The sequence below is a fragment of the Penaeus chinensis genome, chromosome 35, assembly GCF_019202785.1.
Source record: "Penaeus chinensis breed Huanghai No. 1 chromosome 35, ASM1920278v2, whole genome shotgun sequence".
Lineage (NCBI taxonomy): Eukaryota > Metazoa > Arthropoda > Malacostraca > Decapoda > Penaeidae > Penaeus > Penaeus chinensis.
In genome coordinates this window covers 25800367-25822866 of record NC_061853.1, presented here as the reverse complement: position 1 = coordinate 25822866, position 22500 = coordinate 25800367, and the positions used below count along the sequence as shown (strand labels likewise).

Sequence of the window (22500 nt, the reverse complement as noted above, 5' to 3'; positions counted from 1 at the left end):
TAGAACATGATACAGGGGTTACATGACGATGTGGACTCGTGTCATTGTGTGTGGATTCCTGTAGGGAGTGTTAGTCATTTCTAGAGGCGACACAGTCATGAAGGAAAAAGTATTCGTTTCCCAAATTATATTGATTTTCTCGGCAGTATTGTTTATTAGAGTCTACATAGACTCGTCCTTTATATAATTGTTAGTAAAATACATTTTCTCCCAGTCGACCCAGTCTGGTAATCAATCCACTTTTTCATATTCCTTCAGTTGAGACTGCTGAAGTGTTCTGTCATCATATTTACTTTTTTCATTTCGACTTATAGACTATTTTTTTTTTGTTTGTTTGTTTGTTTGCTAAATTTATGTGGTGCTCTTACTTTTTCATCTTGCCTGTTTTACCCACCACACTTTTTTCCAACACGATTGTAAGCTATATTACACCAAGCCAAATTACTGTAGCTATAGTACATCTGTAATTCTCTTAGAAAATTGTATTTCTACCCAGAAAACAGGCGCACCGATCTTAAAAACTATAACTAATTGTGTTTGCACATCAGTTTGGAGTCTATGAATTTGTAGCCTAACTTTAGGGGCACATGGAATGGGGCGGCTTTCCTAAACCTTCTCCCCAGTAAGAAGTTGCAAAAATAGTTAACCTATTCCCAAAAGAGCTTAACAATCAGGAAGGCCATATATGCTATGCTATCCACTTATAAAAGGCTACTGCAGTATGGGACCAACGCAGTTTAGAAGTTCTCGTCAATGAGACTCGGTGAATATGGTATGTCTGCAAGTCATCGAGGCAAGGACGGAACCCTATTACAACAGGTATTGAGCAACCATCACTTCATTCTTCGATGGTTTAGTAAAAAATGCTACATAATTGTTCTACTCAGGTGTATCATGACAAGCAACTAAGCTTACCGCTTAGGTGGTGAATCCTGATAGCTGTCTTGTGAAATCTACCTGTGGATCACTTTCTGCTGTCTTTTATGATCTTTCAGGCGTCCGGTAATGCAGCTGATACCCTTACAGTAGTAAGACACATCCCAAGTAAGAAAACCTACCTTCCCCTCCCATTTAAAAGCACCTGTCTGACTGTGCCAATGCTTAGAGTTCCCGCAGCTGTTCTCAGTATAGCTTATATTCAGAGATACTTCGGATGTCTTCTCCGGTGGAGATCCGCCGCCACCACGAGATACTGGTCCAGCTCTCCGTTTAAGGTGTCCAAAGTGTCTGAATATGATCATATATGTCATGGAATGTGAATTACCCAGGATTACTAACTCATGAAAGCAGGCAGATGCCACACCAAGAACGATGCGTTGGTGTGCCTTCCACTTTTCATCACGCCAGACAGTCTGAGCAGAGTGACTACATGTTAAAGGTAGGCATGATATTCAGCAAGCAATCAATGGCTATCTCCTGTGGTATTTTATAGAAAGACATCAATAGAATGTTTCCACTTGTACAAACTATGGTAGACAATGTGCATGCCAGTAAGATTTTCAGCAGCTTAGATGCCAGAAATATTTACCTGCTTTTACTTAGGGAGTGACAGACCAAAAACGGCATTCTAGACATTGTTTCTTCCTAGTGAGTACGTCCAGATCCAGAGGAAAAACAAGGGTCATAGCAAAGATGGAGAGACCAAAGGATGCAAGACTTTCTCTGCTGTTGGACATCACGTAATGTCCAGGCAACAGGATGGCCCAGAGGATACAGCTGCTACTCTCTCTGATCCTTCAACCCCAGAGCAGGTTGTAGGGCCCCCTGCCAACACTACAGAATGTCACTAGGTTATTAAGTGGATGGAGGAAACGAGACGGCAGGACGAATTGAAGAGATAACAGGAAACTGACAGGATATTTGAAGCTTTAATTCCCATGCTGCCGACTTCAAGGCAGTCCAACGATATGCACGGATACTGAAGTTTTATCCTGCCCACCTGCCACCCCAATCCTCCACCTTCCCAGAATGCTGCTACATATCAGATTTTTTCGGGAATGAAGTTGTCTATGGAATAACTGTGCTACGATGGTGGATCTGTCTAACCTTCCGCAGCAGAAGCAACTTATTCAGCTCCAAATATGCCTTTCCCTTGAAACTCGGCATGTATTGGAGCATACACTGCAGATACCTCCTCCTACAGAGAAACCCGTCAACGAGGTACTGGATATTCTGCAGGCACAGACCAAGGGGTCATACTTGCAAGCAGATGGAAGGCGAGTCTTTTGCTGATTATTATGTATGGCTCAGATATATTGCAGATGAGGTTGACAGTTGCCCTGGACATTCACCTGTCTGTGAAGAGACCCAGTTGAAGATGGTGATCCTTATGGGTGTAATGGATGAAGAGCTAGTCTAGTGCATCATATCCATAGATGATTCCTGCCCTCTTTAAGACTTTGTGAAACTCTGCCAGTCCCACTAAGCCACCAGGAATGCAACCACAGCCATTTGCGCTCCTAAACAGGTCCGAGCAAGAGATGGTGGGTGTTGTATGGGTGATGGCCAAGTGTAAGTTTTATTCACTGTGATGACCAACTATCGTCCACTTATTCTGATCCTGAACAGTTACATGTTCAATGCAGCTGTGTGGTATGCAGGCAAGTTATGGTGCTTATCCTGATGTTCTGTCCCACACCCCTGTAAACTATCCTACACCAGAGTACAATGTTATGTGCGGATATGACCACATCTCGTAGGCTAGTAATGTGTGAAGGCTAATGAGGACTTCTGTGCGGCAGCAAGAGCTGACTGTGTACGTTCGTCTGCTTGATTCCCTATGCATCGATATGATTTTCATGACTCCCTGCTCCCATACTGGAAGATATGGGATGAACTCTATGCGGATGAAGATTTCGTAATGGAGCAGGGGTTGTGGTTCCTGCTGATCACCCTCATATATATATGGATGGTAGCCATTGAAGTACTGAAGCGACCCAACGATGGGCAAGGCAGACTGCAGGGAAACTCTTCTTAGTCATTGCTGACACTCAGGGTGGCCTGTGGTTGTTCCTTGTACAGGCCACTACAATTTGCAATTTTTGCCATTTCTTTATGGAGTTTAGTGTATCCCTCTGCTTACGGACTGACGGGGTTCCCCAGTTCACCAGCCACAAGTTCCAGTAGTTTACAGACAGTTGTGGAATTCAAAACCTCACGTCACCACATTATTCCCAGTCAAATAGCCATGCAGAGGCTGTTTGTTAAGTCTATCAAAACTGTTAATTCAGCAGGATCCGATAGCTCACCGCTTGGACAAGGTCAGGATCATCAGTGGGTATATGCAAGTTCAATGATTATGAAAAGTCTCCCCCAAGTGGTCGTGTGTATTGGAACCGCCGTTTTCTCCACCCAGTGCGGTGCCTTAGTGTTGATTTCCTCCCCAGTGAATCCCACAGTGCCAGTGAAAACCCCATGCCCCATCACTTAGTAAGATATTCGCATGAGAATGAACTATGAGAACGAGGAGTGAGAATATTTTGTATCTCCAGTATCTATGACGCAATGCTATTGCATTGCTGTCCAATAGTCGGGCAGCGAGTACAACACACTGCCCGATGCTCTCTGTTGCTGGACATCTTGCGCTGAACACGGCTGCTGCCTCTTTAATGTAATTATTCTGAAGACCTGATAAGACACGAAACAAACACTCGCAGGTTCTTCACAACCATACATTGCCAAGTTTGTGGAAATAGCTGAACCCTGGGCAATATAATTTCAAAGATCACGGTTTCAATGGACATTTGATCAGAAAGCACTGGGTGAGTGAGTAAAAGTAACTTTTCGGTGTCCAGGACCTAGAATACAATATGCTACTCCCAATTTCAAGGACAGTTAATGATGCAGAGTTCTTAGTACCACAGACAACGAAGTCTTAACTATTGTTGAAGCAGTGAGAGCCTTCGACCACAACATCTATAGGGAGGATTTTGGATGGTAAAATATTCCAAAATTTCTTGGAATTTTTTAAAACTTGTTCATTCCCCGTTTTTGATGGAACTTTTCGGTCAGATATCTGGTTTCTTAACCAAACCAGAGATTTTCAAACTGCCTCCAAAAGAAACTTGTCACAAATATGATCAAACCGCCAACATGGCCGACGGAAATAAAGTACTTCGCTGAATTTCTCACGGAGTTACTTATATTGCCGCAGATAAATTGCCTAGCTGTTGTCATATCTTTACCGACAAGAAGCATTAACCCTAGTATATATATATATTTTTTTTTCTAGAAGGTAAATACTAGCTACTTATAACTGTACTATAGGTACTATAGTAATCCTAGGGATGTTCGAAGAGCATTTGTATTTGCCTTTATTTTCATTCTAAACTCTTCCATAGACCTGTCTTTGCTATTAATAGTATCCTTTTAAACCGTTAGCCTGAAATGTGATATTTTTTTCTAGTTATTCCTAACCTTTCGTGCGGCATCATACATGAAAAACTTTGAAGATCTTGTATCTTTTATCTTCAGTTAATACAAAACCAAGGTGAGGAAAGAGTTCCTCGTCGCTAAATTCGCTGTCATTAATTACGAGTCGGTCTGTTTTCTTTCACGATTACTCCTGTCATCCACTACGAAGGGTCATCACATATCGCGGTAATTTATGTAATTGATTCCTAAAGCGGATTGTACCAACTGGGGGGGCATTCGAAAGATCTTTTGGGGGTGGGGGACAGTGAGGCAGAAGGATGCGTTAAGGCAACTGGGGGCGGTAAATGGGGGACAGCTAAAACTGCCGAATTGGTTTATTAGATTAGGCACTATTTTTGAAGTACAACTATGTTTAACCTTGTTTTCAATTAGAAGGATACCAAAATGAAAGTGCTTTATATGTGTGTCTTGGGGGTGGGGTCACTAGGAATCCACCTGAAAGCCAAAGAGGTGCCAGCCAGGAAAAATTTGGGAATCACTGTTTAACATGGATAGCAAGCTGGGTTCTGAGACTGTTTTTGACGAGTTCGACAAGACGAAGCAAACCAAACCATGCTTGGGTTTTCGTCAAAAATGTGATTTACGTATGTATTATTCATGTAGGTTTACCATATTCACGGACCATTGTCTGTACTCTCTATTTTTCAGGCAGGGTTATATTAACATATTAACATTAATATGTCTGTATGAAGACTGGAATTATAAGTAAGATCCAGTATCAGGACCAGGTATGCTTTCTCATACATCACTGCAACTGTTGATGCCATGTTCCTCGGCAGGTTTGAGCCAGTCATGCTCAGGTCTAGGAAGGACAAGATCTAGTTGGTTACCAGCTTCATTAGAAAATAGAGATGAATAAGGGGATTCTAGCAGACAAGTTATTAAAGAGAGTAGTCGTCCCTCGTCAGCTAGAAGTATCTACACTCTGCCTTGGACGTGCCTCACCAGCAGCAGCTTATCCAAGTGTCTTTAGGACGTTCTAGACAATATCCCCACCATGCTGCTAAGTGCGATGAAATCTATCAAGAAGTGTGACAAATGCCAGTTCTGCAAGGGATGTGCCAATGCGAAATTCTTGCAGCTGCACCTACATGCACCTGAAAGGGTTTCTGCTGTTTCTGAAGGAATAGGTATGTTCTTGTCCATATTTATCATATATCGGGTTATGCTGAATTTATTGACCTAGAAATTTGTACCGCCTAATTTGTAACAAATGCAGATAAGGAAGTTTGTTATAGTATATACTCTCCCCCTTCCCTCTTCTACGTGTGTCCTATATTTTGCAGGTGTGTATTTTTTGCCTTTGTAGGTACTGCTTTTTAGTCAAACACTGGGATCTAAGTTAATCTAACAAATGTCCCCATGAATTGTGTAAGTGTTATTGTTCAGAAAAGGCTATATAGTAGAGTAGCAATACAAAAGGAGGATTTAACAGATTTTAGGCTCGACAGTCTCATACAACCCCTTAAATAATGGTATGGTATTTGTGCATATACTCCACTTTAAATGCATTCTTCCACAGATTTGTGATGGATCAGACACTTCTTTCATCATACAAATCTGTCTGTTGGCCTAAGTACACCATCAACAGTGATATGTCTGCAGTAATGAGGGAATGACTTTCCCTCTCATGGGATACTGCAAAAGATGTCACTAGAATAGCAAGATAAGCTTGTACACGGATGTTGACAGGAGATTAGTATAGATGGTCAAAAGGAGGTAAGTTGTTTTTGCTAAAAGCTATAGTGGTCTAGTTCTTTATTTCCCAGATGGTATACCTTATTCCTTCATACTTGCGTTGTAAGCTGATGCACCAGAGAGAAAGGTGATGCCAATCCAGCAGATCTGCCAGCTGAACTCGCTATGGCAGTAAACCTGATACCGCTTACTACTAGCAATATTAGCAGTGCTCTGGCCTAGTGTGTTATAATTGCATTGGTACTGTTTATGATATAAGGGTTTAAGATCGTAAACTAACCCATGTATTCCTGTCTTTGTTCTTATTGCTCTAGTTCAGATTGTATTCCTATCCTGAAGCTTTTATATATATATATATATATAAAGTTACTAGACCCTAAGAAATAAAATTGATTTCCCCGTTTATTATATAAAACGAAATTGATTACATAGGTTACGGTTAGGCATGTGGTAACACTGAGTAATACCAGGCTTCAGTAAAGGAAAAAAAGGGAATATGATATGGCATAAATATGTATACTTATTATTTTTTTACCACTTATAATAAAGTATCCTCTCTGTTTGCAGGGTATATTGTAACCATTAAGACTTAGAAACTGGCAGCTTTGCAGAGAAAAATCTTCGGATGAGGATGGAGAAGACCTAAGGAGCTGTCCTGGAGTAACCTGACGAAAATGACATCAATCTTGGAAAGTGAAAGTAATGTAATAAAATCTCAATATGATACAAGTTTTCCAGTGTACTGCTTTACTCACATGACAGTATAATTTCCATTAGAGAATTTTCAAGTTATTTTGTAAATACAGTGAAACGTGTTTTGTAACCATATATTTTTTTCAGATGTACAAGTACCAAGTGACCATACTAATCATATGATAAAGTCGTGGTGGAATACAGAATTATCAATTAATGAATCGCTTGTGATTAGCTAAGTACTGCGTGATAATTTGTTGTTCAAGAACCTTCACTTCCATCAAACACAGACGACAACACAAACATCCCAGTCCTCAAGAGAACATTAGTGAACCTGGAAAACAAAAGGAGACCAGATAGCTTACCTTCACTAATGCTAACTCTCATACTATGTGGTGATGAAACATCAAATAACAGTGATTAAATTATTTAAGAAATTTAGAATGGCATTTCTTTCCCCCCCCCCACTCTAGATATCTTGGATATTATAGTAGGGTAGTCTAATCTGTAGAAAATTTATATCTATACGCAAATCATTTCAACATAGCCAATAGGAAACTGAGCAATGTTGAGGATTACATGTCTCTTAATAATTAGAACTCAAACACGTCTGTCTTGGTCTGTTTGGGAAGTAGATACATTACATTGCTATTGTCAAGAGCAGAACTAGATGGAGATCATAAAATCACACCTACATATTAAGGACAATACTGATGTAAAACAAAAAGTAATAAAATGATGTAAAAAAAAATAATACTTTTTAAGGTAATTTAAAGAAATCTCAAAAACTTGTTGAAAGGATGAAAGGTTGACTATGTGCCAATCATGAACGGCCTCTTTCTCTTCCTATGGTGTAAAGAGCCGTGCTGAAAGGATGAAAGGCTGGCTTTGTGTCGGTCCTGAACGGCCTCGGAGAGATATGGACACCGACGCATTTCAGGCTTACCATGACTTTGTTTGGAGCATAGCATTGAGGCTTGCCCCCATTACCAGCTAACCCCCTTGAACTTCTCTAGTTTATCGACCCCTGACTCCCCTTTGATCACGGCTTCCCCTGAATCCTTACTGTTATTCCTTTACCTTGTCTCCTGCCTCAGGATCTTCTCGTTCAACACCCATTGTACCCATATTACTTGTTGAGTGCTTTATAACGGCTTTTCTGCATACTTCCAAACGTGTTCCACGGTGGAAGCCAGAAACAAGCGAGACCTCCCCTCCCCCCAGTCAATTACCAGCCCTTATCACATTTAAAAGAGGAAATACTTGTCTTCTCCGTATAACCCACAATCTTCTGACATTTCCCCACTGGATTACATCCTCTACACCAGTTTCTGCAGTTTGATGTCGGACCCATAAATTGTCAGGAAAACCCTATCCCCGTCCTCCGTAACTGTAACACCATCTTTAATACTTTCCAAGTTGCTACTGAACTTTCAGAACTATTTCAGTTATCGTGTTTCTCACCATATCTCGTCCATTAAAATCAGCCAAAGAACACACACCCAACTTTTCCCTATCCTCTTGAGTGTCCTATAATGATTCATTTTCTTTTGCTGAACTCCTTTCTCCCTTAAAGTCGCAACGCCCGTGAAGGCCCTAATGGTATACATTAAGATATACTCAGATATCTCCCGTCCTACTGGCCGGCTTCAACAATAATTAGACAGCTGGAAACTTTCCTCCCCACTGGCTTTGAAGCCTTTATCCTACCTCTATTGAAACTCGATACATCTGGCACCCTCCCTCAAGATAACCGTCCCATTTCTGACTGACTTCTGCAGAAGGAATGGATAGTGTGGTAGCTTTATTCCCACAGCCTTCTCCGTCTTTCCCCATTCGGATTCCCCCATGCCGAATATACAGATGATTAGGACAAAAGGTGTTATACATCAAAGGTTACAGTGTGTAAGAGGATAGTATGGTAGTGAAAAGGTAAAATTGGGGAACCAATAAAGTAAAGCTGGGATTAGTTAAGGGTGATTAGATCAAATGGATAGTATTTGTCTGAGGAAGGAAGAGGAACACTATTAAGAACACTGCAGAAGAGTTATGAGGTAATTAAAAGGGTTGAAATAGAATCATCCGGGGAAGGAAGTGAAGCCTTAAGAAAAAGTCGAGGCGGGGGGGGGGGGGGGATGATTCGGAGAAGGATGGGAGTCGCTTAAGAGCGGAGTGACGGACACTGTCCTCTCGCTACGTATTCCAACAATCTTAAACCTGAGAACTGCTACTGTAGGATCCTGAGAAAGGAAGCGGTGTATTCTGAAAGTTGAGTAATGACCTGCTGGACCTGGTTCGTTCAAAATGGATAGAGTTGACAGCAAGCATCAGAGGCTAGTAGCAGAAGGGGGTTAAAGCCATAATCAAAGGAAAGGCAGGGGTTGGGAAACTAGAAAAGTCCAATGAATAAGGTTACAAAACCTTCAGTATTGGCCATGGTAAACCTGCAATATGTGGGGAATAGAAACGGTCCACTCCTGTGTCCCCATGAGGAGTAAGGGCAAGGCAATTAACCAAGGGATAGAAGGGAGAATGGTTAAAAGCAAAATAAATGTACTAGACATCTAAGGTCATGTATCACTATCGTAAATGGTAGTGAAGGGTGGTTGAGTTAGTGATTAGTTGTCAAAGTTGGGCAATGGGTTAAGGTTGTGTAAGGTAAAGTATAGGGGTTAGATCAAGTGAAGGATGTATATGCATTTGAGGAATGAAAACAGGTTGTCAAAGTAGAAAGTGTGAGAAGTTGTGGGAGGGATCACAAAAAAATCAGTCCCATTTGGCTGGGCTAAATAGATTATTTAAGAATTTTGTAGAGATGGGGGTAGTAGAAGGACGAGGGCATGTGGAAGAGGGAGTAGTGTTGAGGGAGGTAGTGTTATGGGGAGGTGGACAATAAAGTTGTAAGGTAGTAATAAGGGAGGATGGGGTAGTTGATGAAGAAGGTTGTGGGGGTATAGTTGTTGAAGTTGAGCATGTTGGGAGTAGAAATGTCTCCTGGGGTGTTGATTAGGGTGGATACTGTACTAGTCGGCATTGAGGAGGGGGTATTAGTTGTAGTGTTCAGAGCCGTGGTCAAAGGAGAGCCTGGGGTTAGGGAATCGGGCGAGTTTGAATTGGTGGAGCTATTTGATGAAGAGGCAATTACCTCTAATAATGGTATGGTTAATGGTTATTCACTGTTGGCCATGATAAGCCTGGAGTATGTTGGGGAGAGAAATGGTCCACCCCTCAGGGTCGCTTGAGGGGTAAGGACTAGACAACTAAAGCAGGGGAATACCGTGCCCATGGCTCCCTCAGGCCGTTCAGGACTGGCACAAAGTCAGCCTTTCATCCTTTCAGCACGGCTCTCTCACCTTAGGAAGTGGATAGTAGAAGGGACAGAAACGAAAAAGTAGGAGGGGAAAAAAAAAACCATGCAAAATTTGTTGAGTCGAGGGCTGAGTCCCAAGGTTGGGGAGTTCCCCAGCATTGGGTCCCAGTCTCCGCCTCCTAAGCCCCCCACCCCCCCACGACAACAATGGGCAAGGGATTGGGGGGGCCTTGCAGTGACATGATCGCAACACCGCCGCCATGTTGTTGACCGTCCATGCCGCTGCAGTGGATGTTGGAGAAGCTGTCAGTGAAGCATTTTAAGCTATTACGGCGATTGTATTAGTTAATATTTTCCGTTCATCAGAATGTGGCAGTTTCAATTCCCAGCCTCCTGCACTCCTTACTCACGCCATGTTCTGGTCCACTCGTGTTACTGCAGCCCATACTTTTCCAACCACCAAACCTGTTGGACATCCTAGCAATTTTTTTTTTTTCATTTTCATTATTTTGCCCTTTAAGTGTTACATGACTTTTCATATCTAGCACATTGTTATATTTAAACATTATCATTGCTATTGCCGCAAGTATGTTAGTCGAGCTTCTGTTCAATCTAGGCAAGAATAATAAAATTGGAATTTGCAGTCTTTCGTTATTACCTCCCTAGTGACCAACATTGTCCTGGGGGATGGGATTAAGAGAGACTTGAGGCCCAATGCAGAGGATCACCCTTACCTTGGACCTCAGCCCTCGCCTTAAATTTGCTTGGTCTTAACCTTTCCTCCTCATTAATTCCCCTCATCACTCATTAAAGTGGCAAAAATGGGAAAAAGTCGCTAATGACCTTAAATCTGTCGCGTCCATAACATTTTTTAATGGACAAGATTTTATTTAGAGTGATTGGACTTCTCTATCCTCTACTCTTATACCCATTATAGTCTTGATATTCACCATTTGCTAAATATTCAGTCCATTAACATCCAGTCTTCGAAACTGAAGAGGCCTGTCTACTGTAACTTACTTATTGAGAAGTTTCTGCTGCGTCACCATCTAAGGTCATTAGCAACTTGTTCAAAATATAGCGATACGGTGGGGCTTGGAGGCAAGAGGTCTTGGTCCACAAGGCGATGTTTGTGGATTTCCAGAATGCCCAATGGGCAAAACAGACAAATGTGCCAGACATCAAAGATTACACAACAGTACAACAAAGTTGTGAGATGAAAAGGGTAAAAATGAGTAAATAATTAGGACAAGTGGACAGAGGGGGGGGGGGGGAGGAAATACATGCAAATATAGTAAAGGCGAGGCCTTACATTATTATACAAATTAAAGTTTGCCACTAACAGAGGGAGAATGTGATGTATGGGACGGGTTTTTATTTTACTGCGACAGCAGTATGAATTAATTTTCACAATAAAAGATCAGAAAGGCTTTGAAGTATTTTTCAGAATACTTTTGCTACTTGCAAACTCGCCAAGTTGGCTTAACCCCTTCCCGACAGGTCACGCCTATAGGCGTCATAACAATACGCTCAAAATGTGGCGTGTGGTTGTCCGCCCCGGCAGCGCACCAAAGCGCTCTGAGGCAGTGATTCGGTTTGATGTACTGAACTCACGCGCTCATAGTCTTAAAGTCGGCACATTGCCATGGTTCCCCAGAGCATTTTTTTTTTTTTTTTAAATAGTCTTCTACACCCGTCACCAATGGGTTAAACATGGAGGAATTAGGAAATATTTTCAATTCACTTTTGCAAATATTAAACATTCTCAATCACTGGGCACAAGCACCAAAATACCTGCTGCTCAGACAAAATAGAAGGGCAAACTAATCTAACACCAGTGCCAGTGCCCATGTCTAGCATAATTGCCAGATACAACTATTCAGACCATGGTACAATGTGGTTAGGCCAAGCAACTAATTTTATAAAATGTATACATATTCATGTTAACCAAAATAAGTTTTTCCAAAAATAGTTTGTATGTTACAAACTATTGGCATGTCACTTCCTAATTTTCAAATTAAAGTTTAGATATTCTAACAAAATCCTTAAAGTCAATTTACAAACCTGATGGAAGCAAGATGATTTAGAACTCTCCCCGCATCAACAATTAAGACCATTAGCGGCAAAAAGACTGGGCCATACTTTTCGTACATTACCTACATACGATTCCTAATCTCATTAAAATTACAAAATCAATCGATGAGAATGTAAAATTGTAAAACTTCCATGAAGGGAATGAGAAGGGTAGTCAAAACCACTAAAGTTCTCAAGTAACAACCATAAAAACAATGGAAGTGTAAAAAATATGAAAAGTTACAATGTAATTTAACCAAGACAAGATATTAAGATTTACATTCATAGTTCATGGGAAGAACTGAACACTGCCTTCTTGATATGTAATCATAGACAAGAACACTTATATTTTAGTGAATATTACCAAACCTTTATAATGAACTGCCACATTTTAGCATGTTTATTATATACTTTAGCATTTTAGTACAATTAAAGCCCACTACATTGTAGACCTTTATTCTCTTCAAAAAAGTACAAAACATCTTTAATGAAAAGTAAACAAACTTTCCGTAGTAATAAAGCTATTCCTTAAAAATGAACGTAATAAAACAAGTATAAACCTCTCAGTGGGATCTTTAATGCTGTCAAGGTTACATAGCGACAGGATATTTAGTCTACACTGGGAGGTGCACTTTCTTCCCCCATCTTAGTTCTGCTTCCTTCTGAATGAACATCCTGAAACAAGAAATACATCATTAGTAAAATGATACTGGACAACTTCAAGACCCCTATTCCTTACCAAATTTGTTTGGAATATCTTCCCACCCAATACTTTGGATGAAATGGAAGAGATGCCTTTTGCTCTTGCATAGTCAAGTCCCACCAACATAAGAAAAAGATACTCCTAGTTGGTTCTACAATTATGCATATTGACTTTCAACCAAGGTTTTCAGCCACGGAAATTTTAATTAAGAAAGTTAATTACAATGAAAACAACCTAGCAGTCTGAAAATCAGTTTTTAGTATTTGTACAGGGTAACTTTTCTACTTTTGCTTAATGCATAAGTACAACCAACAATAAGTACATACAACACACAGACTTAAGTGATTGTCTTCCCCCGTTTTACCAATTTTAATTTTATTTATCAGCTACCATTTTAGCAATCTTAATTAAATATCAATATCAAAGTCGTCTTGCATTAATATTAAAGTGGAAAACATACAGGGGGTTCTTACTATTATTGGTATTAAAAAAATGAGACAACTATTTTTACTGTTGGTCATTATCAAGATTTACACTTTCCAGGAAAGTGACAATGATAAATTTGAACTAAAGGTTACTTACCATCTGTAAGCTTAGCCTTCCCACCAGTTGGCTGGCATAGAACTGTTGCACAGCCTACACATGCTACTACTGTCTGGGCGTGGGAGAAAACTGTGGAAATCTTGAAGCAGCCTGTAAGAAGATTTTTGTTATTAGTTATCTCTTTCTAAATAGTCACTTCCAGCTGCTCTACAGATTTCTATATACTACTTTTATATCATGTATCCCCTACACCATTTCTTCAGTCCCTAAAATAGGGTTGCATTATAATACTCTAAAAAAACAAGCAAAAACCATATAACATTCATCTCCATGAATGTAAAACCCTTATACCTGTTTTGTTGTGCAACATGTTGGCTAAAATATTTAAAGTTCAATCTCAAACACATTCAAAAAATTTCTATGCTCAATATATTTACCTGACAAACATGGACTAATCTGTACATCCTGGTATAATCACAGTTTTGGAAAGCCATATAACATTGTTAGTGGGAACTGATCAAAGTTATGACTTAGTTTTTGTAGTTGAAAAATATAAATATAAAATTAATTTATAATAACCACTTATATCAAATATCGATTTCCCTTATGACTTGAGTAATGAACTAAAATGCATTTTGTTGCTCAATCTGAACACGTGCAGAGGTTGAGTTAATATGCATAATTAAAGAAATTTCTTCCATTTTCACCCATTTTACGTAGAGCCATGTTTAAATGTCCGTTTTAAAACATTCCACCACATAATTGTGGTAGATTTGTTGTTCAAAAACCTTTTTATTCTTGCATACTTTTTCCACCCTAACATACAATGTGTGCAATGTTAGGCCTACTGTTATGCAGATTTACACAAATATTCATAATCCTCTCACTATCAAAGTACTATCAAAGTACTATCACCCATAAAAAAAAAAAAAAAAAAAAAATTTTAAGGTAAGATTTTTGGCAATGGCCAGGCACTGGGCACGGGACTCAACAAGCCGAACGTCTCACTCCATGCACTCTGGTGACATGAACTTGCCCTCATGAGCATTTTGGCTGAAGGCAAACCTCTTAGGAGGGTGATTAGACTTGTTTTAGCATTTCCCTTGATAAACAAGTGTGGTATGTACGGTCCGTGACCGGCAGAGCATATTGTATTACCCATTGATGACGGGTGTAGAAAACTAGAAAAAAAACTACGCTCTGGCGAACCACGGCAACGCGCCGACTTTGAGCGTGAAAATTCGGTACACCAAGCCGAATCACTGCCTTGGAGCACTTTGGCGCGCCACCGTGGAGGACAGCCGCACACCACATTTCGAGCATATCTTTACGATAGCTAATTCTTTTTACACCTAGTTATGGACTACCAAAAGATGATAGAGAGTCTGGGCAAGGAACAATATTAACATCTGGATAAAGCAAATAAGATGACAATTATGGACATTGGGGGGGAAGAAGAGGGGGTGGGGGGCTTAAGCAAAGAACTATTCTAACATTGCAAAAGGGAAGCCGAGTCTAGTCACCACACGAGTTCCAATGCGATCAGCCTAGGCTTAGTGATTGATTGCTGGGTAACAAAACACGAGCAGCCATAAATGTAAAACATTAAATGTTCTAGGATGCAGAGGATAGCTCATATGGCATTCATTTCACCTGCATTCCATTGCACTAAAATCTAACAAATACCTACATTAAAAATTCTGAAAAATAAAACATTCTCTGTAAAAAAATTAAAAAAAAAAAGAAGAAAATACCAAAATACGAGTCATTTTCTTCCCCAGACCCAGTCCTAATCAAAAAGCCATTCAAAATTTCATTTCAATTGACTTGTCAGTATGTCCTAACAATTGTGGTCGTCTTTCAGGCTTGGGGTTGAAGGGTAGAAGCCCCCAATAATGGAAATCTTTTAGGAGTACAATCTCCTACTCATGAAATGCAATCCCAGTTTGACCTAACAGGTAAAAACTTAAAACAGGATGCTTTCATCAGGCAAAGTCCCCTAACTTTGAATTGAGGCACACCCATACTGTTGGGTGAAGAAAATTAAAAATACTATTCTCTGGAGATTAATGACAACGAGCCAACTCTGAGCATGGGAGTTCGTTGAATCAAGCCCAAACCCCGGCTCGTATTGCTTTGGTGTTGCTGCGGCATACAGCTGCACTCCACAGATCGAGCGGTTTGTTATGATGCCTCAGTGCGTTGCCCATTGGTATGGGGTTAAACCCCAACCTAGAGGCAACCCCAAAGAACAAGCTCAAGTCTACACCACAAAATTATATTCAAGAATCCAAGTTGTCAACATAGGGGAGAGAGACATCTTCCGATCTTGGTTGCAGAGCAGAGCTGAAACTTTCCCGTTAATGTTACCAAGAGTGATGCAGAGGGAATTAGACACTACCATCTGTTCATAAATACAGATACAGCTTCTGCAGCCTTGTATGTGTAACAATTAAAATATATGCCGCACATTACTCAGTTTTGGGACTGTCTGGAGTTTGCATTACTTTCAGTAACAAATACCTTTTCCTGTATTTTATTTGCCCAAGCTTAGTGCATCAGTACTGTGAAGATCAACCAATTTTGGTTGCAGTGTATCTCAATGCTTTTTGTAATAAGCAACACTATGCAAGTGCACTAGGTTATTTAAATTTTGGTCAATGTTACCGAGAGCAACGCGAGATAGAGGGAAATGGACAATGCCAGCTTATCGAGCACATATATATAAAAAAAAGGGTAAATGTTAAGTTTCATCCAGCCTCCGACTTTCGAAACCACTTTTTTTGGAGTGTAATCTCCCCTCGTAGTTTAACGCTGTTATGCTGTTGCTTTCCGTCGCATTTGACTCGTTGATGAGTAGCGGAACTTGTATTCCCCGACGGCAAAGTTGATCAAATGTGTAAGATTCGGCTTCGCACTGTATTAAGGGGGGGTAATTAGCATAATTTACACACAGAAAAACAAGAAAAACACTAAATTAACTTAAAATCGGGTTTGTTGAAACTCTACGGGGACAGTGGCCATGTTTCACCTATGCAATTACGGTATACAATTCGGCGGTTAAATCCAGGATTATTTTTTGCCTGATTGACGGACAATACAAATGAATCAAACCATGTTTGGGCACAATCAACTTTTCAATATGAAAATGCGTTTCGAAAGTTTCCAGATGACCGTTTCAAATTCATACACAAGCTTCATTAATAGTTCCTCAAATAACAACGGTATTTTGATTGACTGCGATAATAAATACAAAGCAAAGAAACAAAAAAAAGCGCTACTGACAGTTACGTGTCGCGCACGGAGACCGTGCCGCAACGGCACACGCAGTCTCCGTGAATTTTATTCTCAAACAAAAAACTTACACATTTTTGTAACACACCTTGCAAACTTTAGTGATGATTGTCGTCAAATATGGTAACCGTTCAATACTTATACTTGTCTTAAAATGTAAGATGGAACTTATTGACCTTTGCCTGAGCCGAAAATACTTCGGAGGCCGTGGCGAGGCTTCAGGCCGCGCAGCCAAGCCTTATTGCTCGTCCCGCGGAATTATGAAAGCTTTAGCCTGATTTCGTCGCGCGCGGCCACGACACCCACTGCGGTCGGTTGCAATAGCCAAATCGGAAATAATTTGTATTAATAATGCATGTATTATTATCCTATTAAAAGTATGCATTTTTATTACATTAATTGGCTTATTACTTGAAATGTACTTCGTGCAATAACTATGTAGATTTCGCCGGTTCTCGTTAAACGTTACTTAAATTTTACTAACCTTATATCGTCCCGTCTCCGTTATTAAGTTTTACAATAACACGTCCTCGGCGTAGCAATATTTCCAGTTATACGTGTATTTCGCAATTTGTAAACATTTCTGCCGGCTACTATATTTTTTTTTCACACGTACACTTCCTTGACCACCGGACAGATACACACTAAAGGTTTTCCATGGGCGAGGGCAGGGCTTTCCGAAAAAACTGTTTTTGATTGGTCAGAAAACTGTGACGTCATTGCCTGAAGTTTTCATTGGCTAGAATTTCTCAGTCTGTAATCGCCAAGTTGTCAGTAATTGGTCGTTATACATGGTGTCCTTGTCTTACTGTTTCACACATTAATAATTTATTATCGGTATTTCAGAAGAAATATGTCTTTACGTGCGCGAAAAAAGGTATTTGCTTTGTATTAGGTTTTATTTTACCATATGCATACAAGCAATCAGGTAAGTGTGAGCTCTTACCCGATTTTAATCGCTCTCTGAAGAACTACCATCCAGAGGAACTGTGTGTGGGGGGGGGGGGGGGGGCAGGTGACGGAAGAATTCTTTCTTTCCCGCCTTGCGGCGTGTATAATTCTGCCGCTTGTGAAAAACATGAATTAATCAATTCTTTTTCAACACCATGTAACCATGGTGTTGTAGGTTACGGTAGGCAGCCCATCCATCACCGTATATCACACTGTCTGGTTTTATATATTTCTTAATAAGGGGTATGAGCGTGTCTGCACTGCGGTCAGTGTCAACCAATGGCACAATTAATTTCCTTTTACTCACACGCTCAATACCCCCAAAGACCCACACCTGGCTCTTCTTCTTTATGATTTGCGAAGTTCTAGCTTCGCCCGGGACCTGGCTCAACTGTCTGCCCCTCTTATACTTACGGCGCACGAGCAGCGTCTCGTCTATCTCAAGTATTACACCGGCACCTCCTATTGAATTTTGATTTTGTAACCAATATTCGGTTACTTCAGAACAAAAACTCCTCCAATCTACGCTAGTTGGCTTAGAAACGTGCCTTTGTAATCGCTGGTCGATAAAACGCAACTTTTACGCCGTTTTGTCTTTGCTATTTTTTCTATCTGCCACAATACCATATATGTCGATCTTCACGATATTTGCAAGGTAAATCGCAATGCGGGCAACTTACCGCTCTTGGCAAAACACCGTGTGCTCTCAGGAACTCTACAGCGTTATCATTTTTTTTCTTCAAAATAATCAGATATAACTCTATAGTAATGCGGGTCACAACCTACGCACCTGAGATCCATTTTGAGCAAAGATTTGGTATATTTGCTTTCCTTGCCTTGTGATTGGTTTATAGCATTTCCTGTAATGCTTTTGGCTTTCGTGACAAATGTCACGCGGATGTGGTATTGAATAAAAGTTTCAAAAGGTTTCGTGCGCTGTTCATGCGGTAACATTGTTGATTTTGAAAATCGCGCGCAATTCTTCAGTTCCCTCTTGCCCGTAATATGGACCATACACATCGATTTGCGCAGAGTAAGAAATGTCATAATTACTGTAAATACTCGATTTTATGATGGTATTACTCGTGTATTGTCAGACATTTTAATGTAGAAAGAAAATCACCTTCATGTAAGTTTATGGGGAATTTTTGTAGTTACGAAATGAAAGTATTACAATAAATGAACCAAAATAAAACGGTATCATTGTTTTGTTTACAAAAAGTAGGAAAGGATATCGGATGGCGATTTTTAAAATATTGAGATAGTTTTTCATTTGGGGCTCTGTGACACTTGCGTGTCCAATAACTTCGTTATTTCTGATTTGCGACGGAAGTTCATAGAAGATAAGTTTCTTAGATTTATTTGCTCTATCACATGCATATATTTTTTTCCGGTTTAAAGACGGCTAGTCAGAACTTTACCTATACCAAAAAAAGTAGGACAGGTATATCTGCAGCCTCATTTACTGCCCAATTACAAAAATATCCACTACATGTCACTGCTCAGACTAAGGCCAGAACACCCTTACATAGCCAGAGTTCTTAATATTAGTTTTTTTTTTAAACAAGTTATCACAAAGAGCTAATAAAGAGGGGTAGGTCTATAGACGTCAAAACAAACTGCTCTAAATGTGGCGTGCGGGCACCAAAGCGCTATGAGCCGGTGATTCGGCTTGATGTACCAAACTCCCGACCACAAAGTCAGCGCATTTCCACTGATCACCAGAGCGTTTAAATTTTCTTCACCCGTCACCAAGGGGTTAATGCAGTTAATTACACCATATATGCCAATCATGGTCTTCACTTGGGTATGCCATGCATACACAAGTGAAGACCATGATTGCCAGGGAAAGTCACTTATACAGTGACCAAAGGGAACTCCCACTCACTAAAATTAAAAATTGTGACATGAAGTATCTATAATGTCAAGAATAACATTATTGCCCAGTGCTGCCTAAAACCACTATTAACGCACTTGACACAAACACACACCAATGTCATAATTTTCAAGATTTCCCTGCCACAAACCATGCTAGAAAAGGACACTCACCTGGGCACTTAACATCCATGAAGTAGGAGTTAGGGTGCTGCACAAGGCGTTTGAGCTTGCATTTCTTCTTCTCCTCAGCAGGTGAGGGATGCAGTAAATCTTTTGCGAGCTGTTGACAAAGAAGTAAAATTAATTCATGCACATGGAATACATTTCATTACAAAAGATTTAATCATCAAATCTGAATTTGTCAGGTTTCTTCTTCCTCTACCAGACAAAAGTCTGGTAGATTAAACATCAAAAACCTTTTTAATCTTGCATTTTAATCCCCCAAATTTGCCACACAAACAAATTTGGTCTACTAAATGCACTCAAAAGTAACGTAATAAACCATACATTCACTCCCAATTCGGTAATTACACTCGGAAGATATTCCACAACCCTACAAATCTTTCACAACCAAAAAACACCACACTTTACACAGCTGGAGGCCGGTCACTGCTCACTGGTTCCACCATACAACTCGATTTTTAGGGGTATTATCTACTTTGCAAATCTTCATTACACACGATAAATACACGTGGTTTCAGGGTACGAGATATCTCTGCATTATCGGAATACTTTCGAACAGGACACAGGTTGAGAAATATTAAAATACCTTCAAATAGAACCCTTCAGTTTTTAAAAACCTATCCATTAATAACAGATCCCAAACGAAAATGACATTCCGATTCTCAATACCTTGAATACCGGGTAACAAATTAAAAAAAATTATCTGCCAACACCAACACGTGCCAACAGCAACTACGTCCCAAGTTTATCTCCGCGTCCCTGCCAACTTCCCCCACGTGTCTCGTGATAATTCGCGCATAACTCACTCTATTACACACCATAAATCAGGACAGGTGAATTAGAAATCGAAATAAAGTCGTTACTCATATTCGGCTCCGCAACATGGCCGCTAAACCACGTTGTAAGACCAGGCGAGTCAAAAGCCACTATCCTTCCCTCACATTTCCATCGTCTTTACACTTCGTTCCACCTCCTTTTATCCACTTTACTGCGTCCTCACATTCTCCTTCCTTAATCCACCGATATTTTCCACATCCAACGCAGAATAAGAGCAAAATTCGCATCAAAACAGGAAGAAACTCACAGGCATGTTGGTCTTAATCCAAGAACGGCCGAAAAGAGCAAATTTACGCCGTCTAGCAACAAAGTAGGATCGGGATGCGCACGCTTTATATGTCCCTAGAAGATGCCGATTTATGTCACTTTTTGAGTGTTTTCCAAGCGCTTTGGGGGGTTATTTATATTCTTATGATGTGTTGCAGTGCATGCGCGTGTTTATTTCATCGATTAATATATAGTGCGAGGTTGATTTTGTTTTAATTTTGTTTTAGGGGGGAAATTTCGAGATGTCTTTCTAGAGGAGTTTATCGTCTCAGGAGCAGTAAAATATTTTCCTTATACTTAGGAGCATTTTTTGATACCTTAAAGTTTCATTTGCAGTAAAATACGTATTAAAATACAGATGATAAAATTAAATGTTATTAAAGCGCATGGCAATTTTATCAATGACGAACGTGCATGAGCGTGTTCTTATTGCGCAATGGAATTAAAACGTGACATTTCATAACGTTGGCAGATTGTTGTTTTCACCTTTTATAAACCTATTAGAGTAGTGCAATACAATTTCTTCATGACAGTCACATTCAACGTGATGAAATTGGTTTTAGGCATCATAGTTGAGAATGTCCCAATATGCATATACAGGCAGTACATGCATATACATTTGTAAGTGTGTGTATACATGTATGTGTATGTATATAACTGTCTGTCTGTCTGTCTGTCTGTCTGTCTGTCTGTCTGTCTGTCTGTCTGTCTGTCTGTCTGTCTGTCTGTCTGTCTGTCTGTCTCTGTCTCTCTCTCTCTCTCTCTCTCTCTATATATATATATATATGTATATATATATGTATATATATGTATATATGCATATATATATATGTATATATATGTATATATATATAACGATAATCACATACTACATGGGTATGTATGTATCACTGCAGGATTGAAATAATATAAAACACACACACACAAACAAACACACGGAAATATATTGTGTTGTTAAGTTGTAATCTCGGCAGCCTGTTCCGTCAAATAATATCTGAAGACAGGTCTGAATACTACTCCTTGGCACTCATATTTATTTATAATATTTGTCCCAATAGCTATTTACAAAATTAACAATTTATATGTTAAATTAGTAGTATATATCTGTAAAGAAACTAAAGAAAGAAAGAAAGAATATCCGCGCAGTGCTTGAGTCATAACGACGTAGTACGTAAATAGTTCGTCATTTTACATTATTTCAATATCAATCTTTACATGAGGCCGAACTGTATGAGACTCCTTTGAAATACTGATAAATAAAAAAAACTAATACAAGCTGATTGGCTCTAGACATGCTTAACAGTTACTACCGACTTCCTTAGATAATGTGATAACACTTCTTCCTATCAATTTAGCCGATATATATACACATCTTACTGTTATCTGAGCGATAACTGTTTTATTTATTATCTTTTTTGGTTATATAATTAATGCAGAGCGCACTCGTTAAAAAATCAACATGGTGAAACTAGACTAATAAGCGGTATTGCAACATAGTATGTAATGAAGCTGGGAGTCAAATCGGAGTCTCAACTGTTTCTCGCTAAGCAAGAGTAAAGATTGTCATGAATTATTATGAAAAGTAATGCGTATGGATATTGTAATATCTGTTAAATTATGAGGAGACTTTTTTTAA

The 22500-nt window shown here is 39.7% G+C and overlaps 1 protein-coding gene and 1 long non-coding RNA gene across 3 annotated transcripts in view; one reads left to right on the top strand and one right to left on the bottom strand.

The window, feature by feature from the left end:
* LOC125044337 overlaps positions 1 to 7648 on the top strand; it is a 15718-nt gene extending 8070 nt beyond the window's left edge. The window contains exons 2-5 of the long non-coding RNA XR_007116474.1: positions 5214 to 5564; positions 5957 to 6153; positions 6700 to 6831; positions 6973 to 7648. This is a non-coding gene — a long non-coding RNA (uncharacterized LOC125044337). The remainder of the gene's footprint in view (positions 1 to 5213; positions 5565 to 5956; positions 6154 to 6699; positions 6832 to 6972) is intronic.
* Positions 7649 to 12765: 5117 nt separating this feature from the next.
* Positions 12766 to 20959, bottom strand: LOC125044396 (40S ribosomal protein S27). Of its 2 annotated transcripts, none has more exons than XM_047641040.1 (4): positions 20845 to 20959; positions 19749 to 19857; positions 13494 to 13604; positions 12766 to 12883 (listed from the first exon to the last, which is right to left on the bottom strand). In XM_047641040.1, the coding sequence occupies exons 1-4, from the start codon at positions 20848 to 20850 to the stop codon at positions 12855 to 12857; spliced, it is 255 nt and encodes an 84-aa protein (XP_047496996.1). In that variant the 5' UTR covers positions 20851 to 20959; the 3' UTR covers positions 12766 to 12854. The 2 variants fall into 2 exon arrangements, with proteins under 2 accessions (XP_047496996.1, XP_047496997.1); XM_047641041.1 differs by lacking the exon at positions 20845 to 20959 and adding an exon at positions 20579 to 20597.
* Between the last annotated feature and the right edge of the window lie 1541 nt (positions 20960 to 22500).

Excerpts from the sequence above, each read along its gene's own strand:
- LOC125044396 (XM_047641040.1), bottom strand. Across the intron at positions 13,605-19,748 it reads CATGGATGTTAAGTGCCCAG|GCTGCTTCAAGATTTCCACA; the intron begins GTGAGTGTCCTT and ends ATCTTCTTACAG. Across the intron at positions 12,884-13,493 it reads GAAGGCTAAGCTTACAGATG|GATGTTCATTCAGAAGGAAG; the intron begins GTAAGTAACCTT and ends TTCTTGTTTCAG.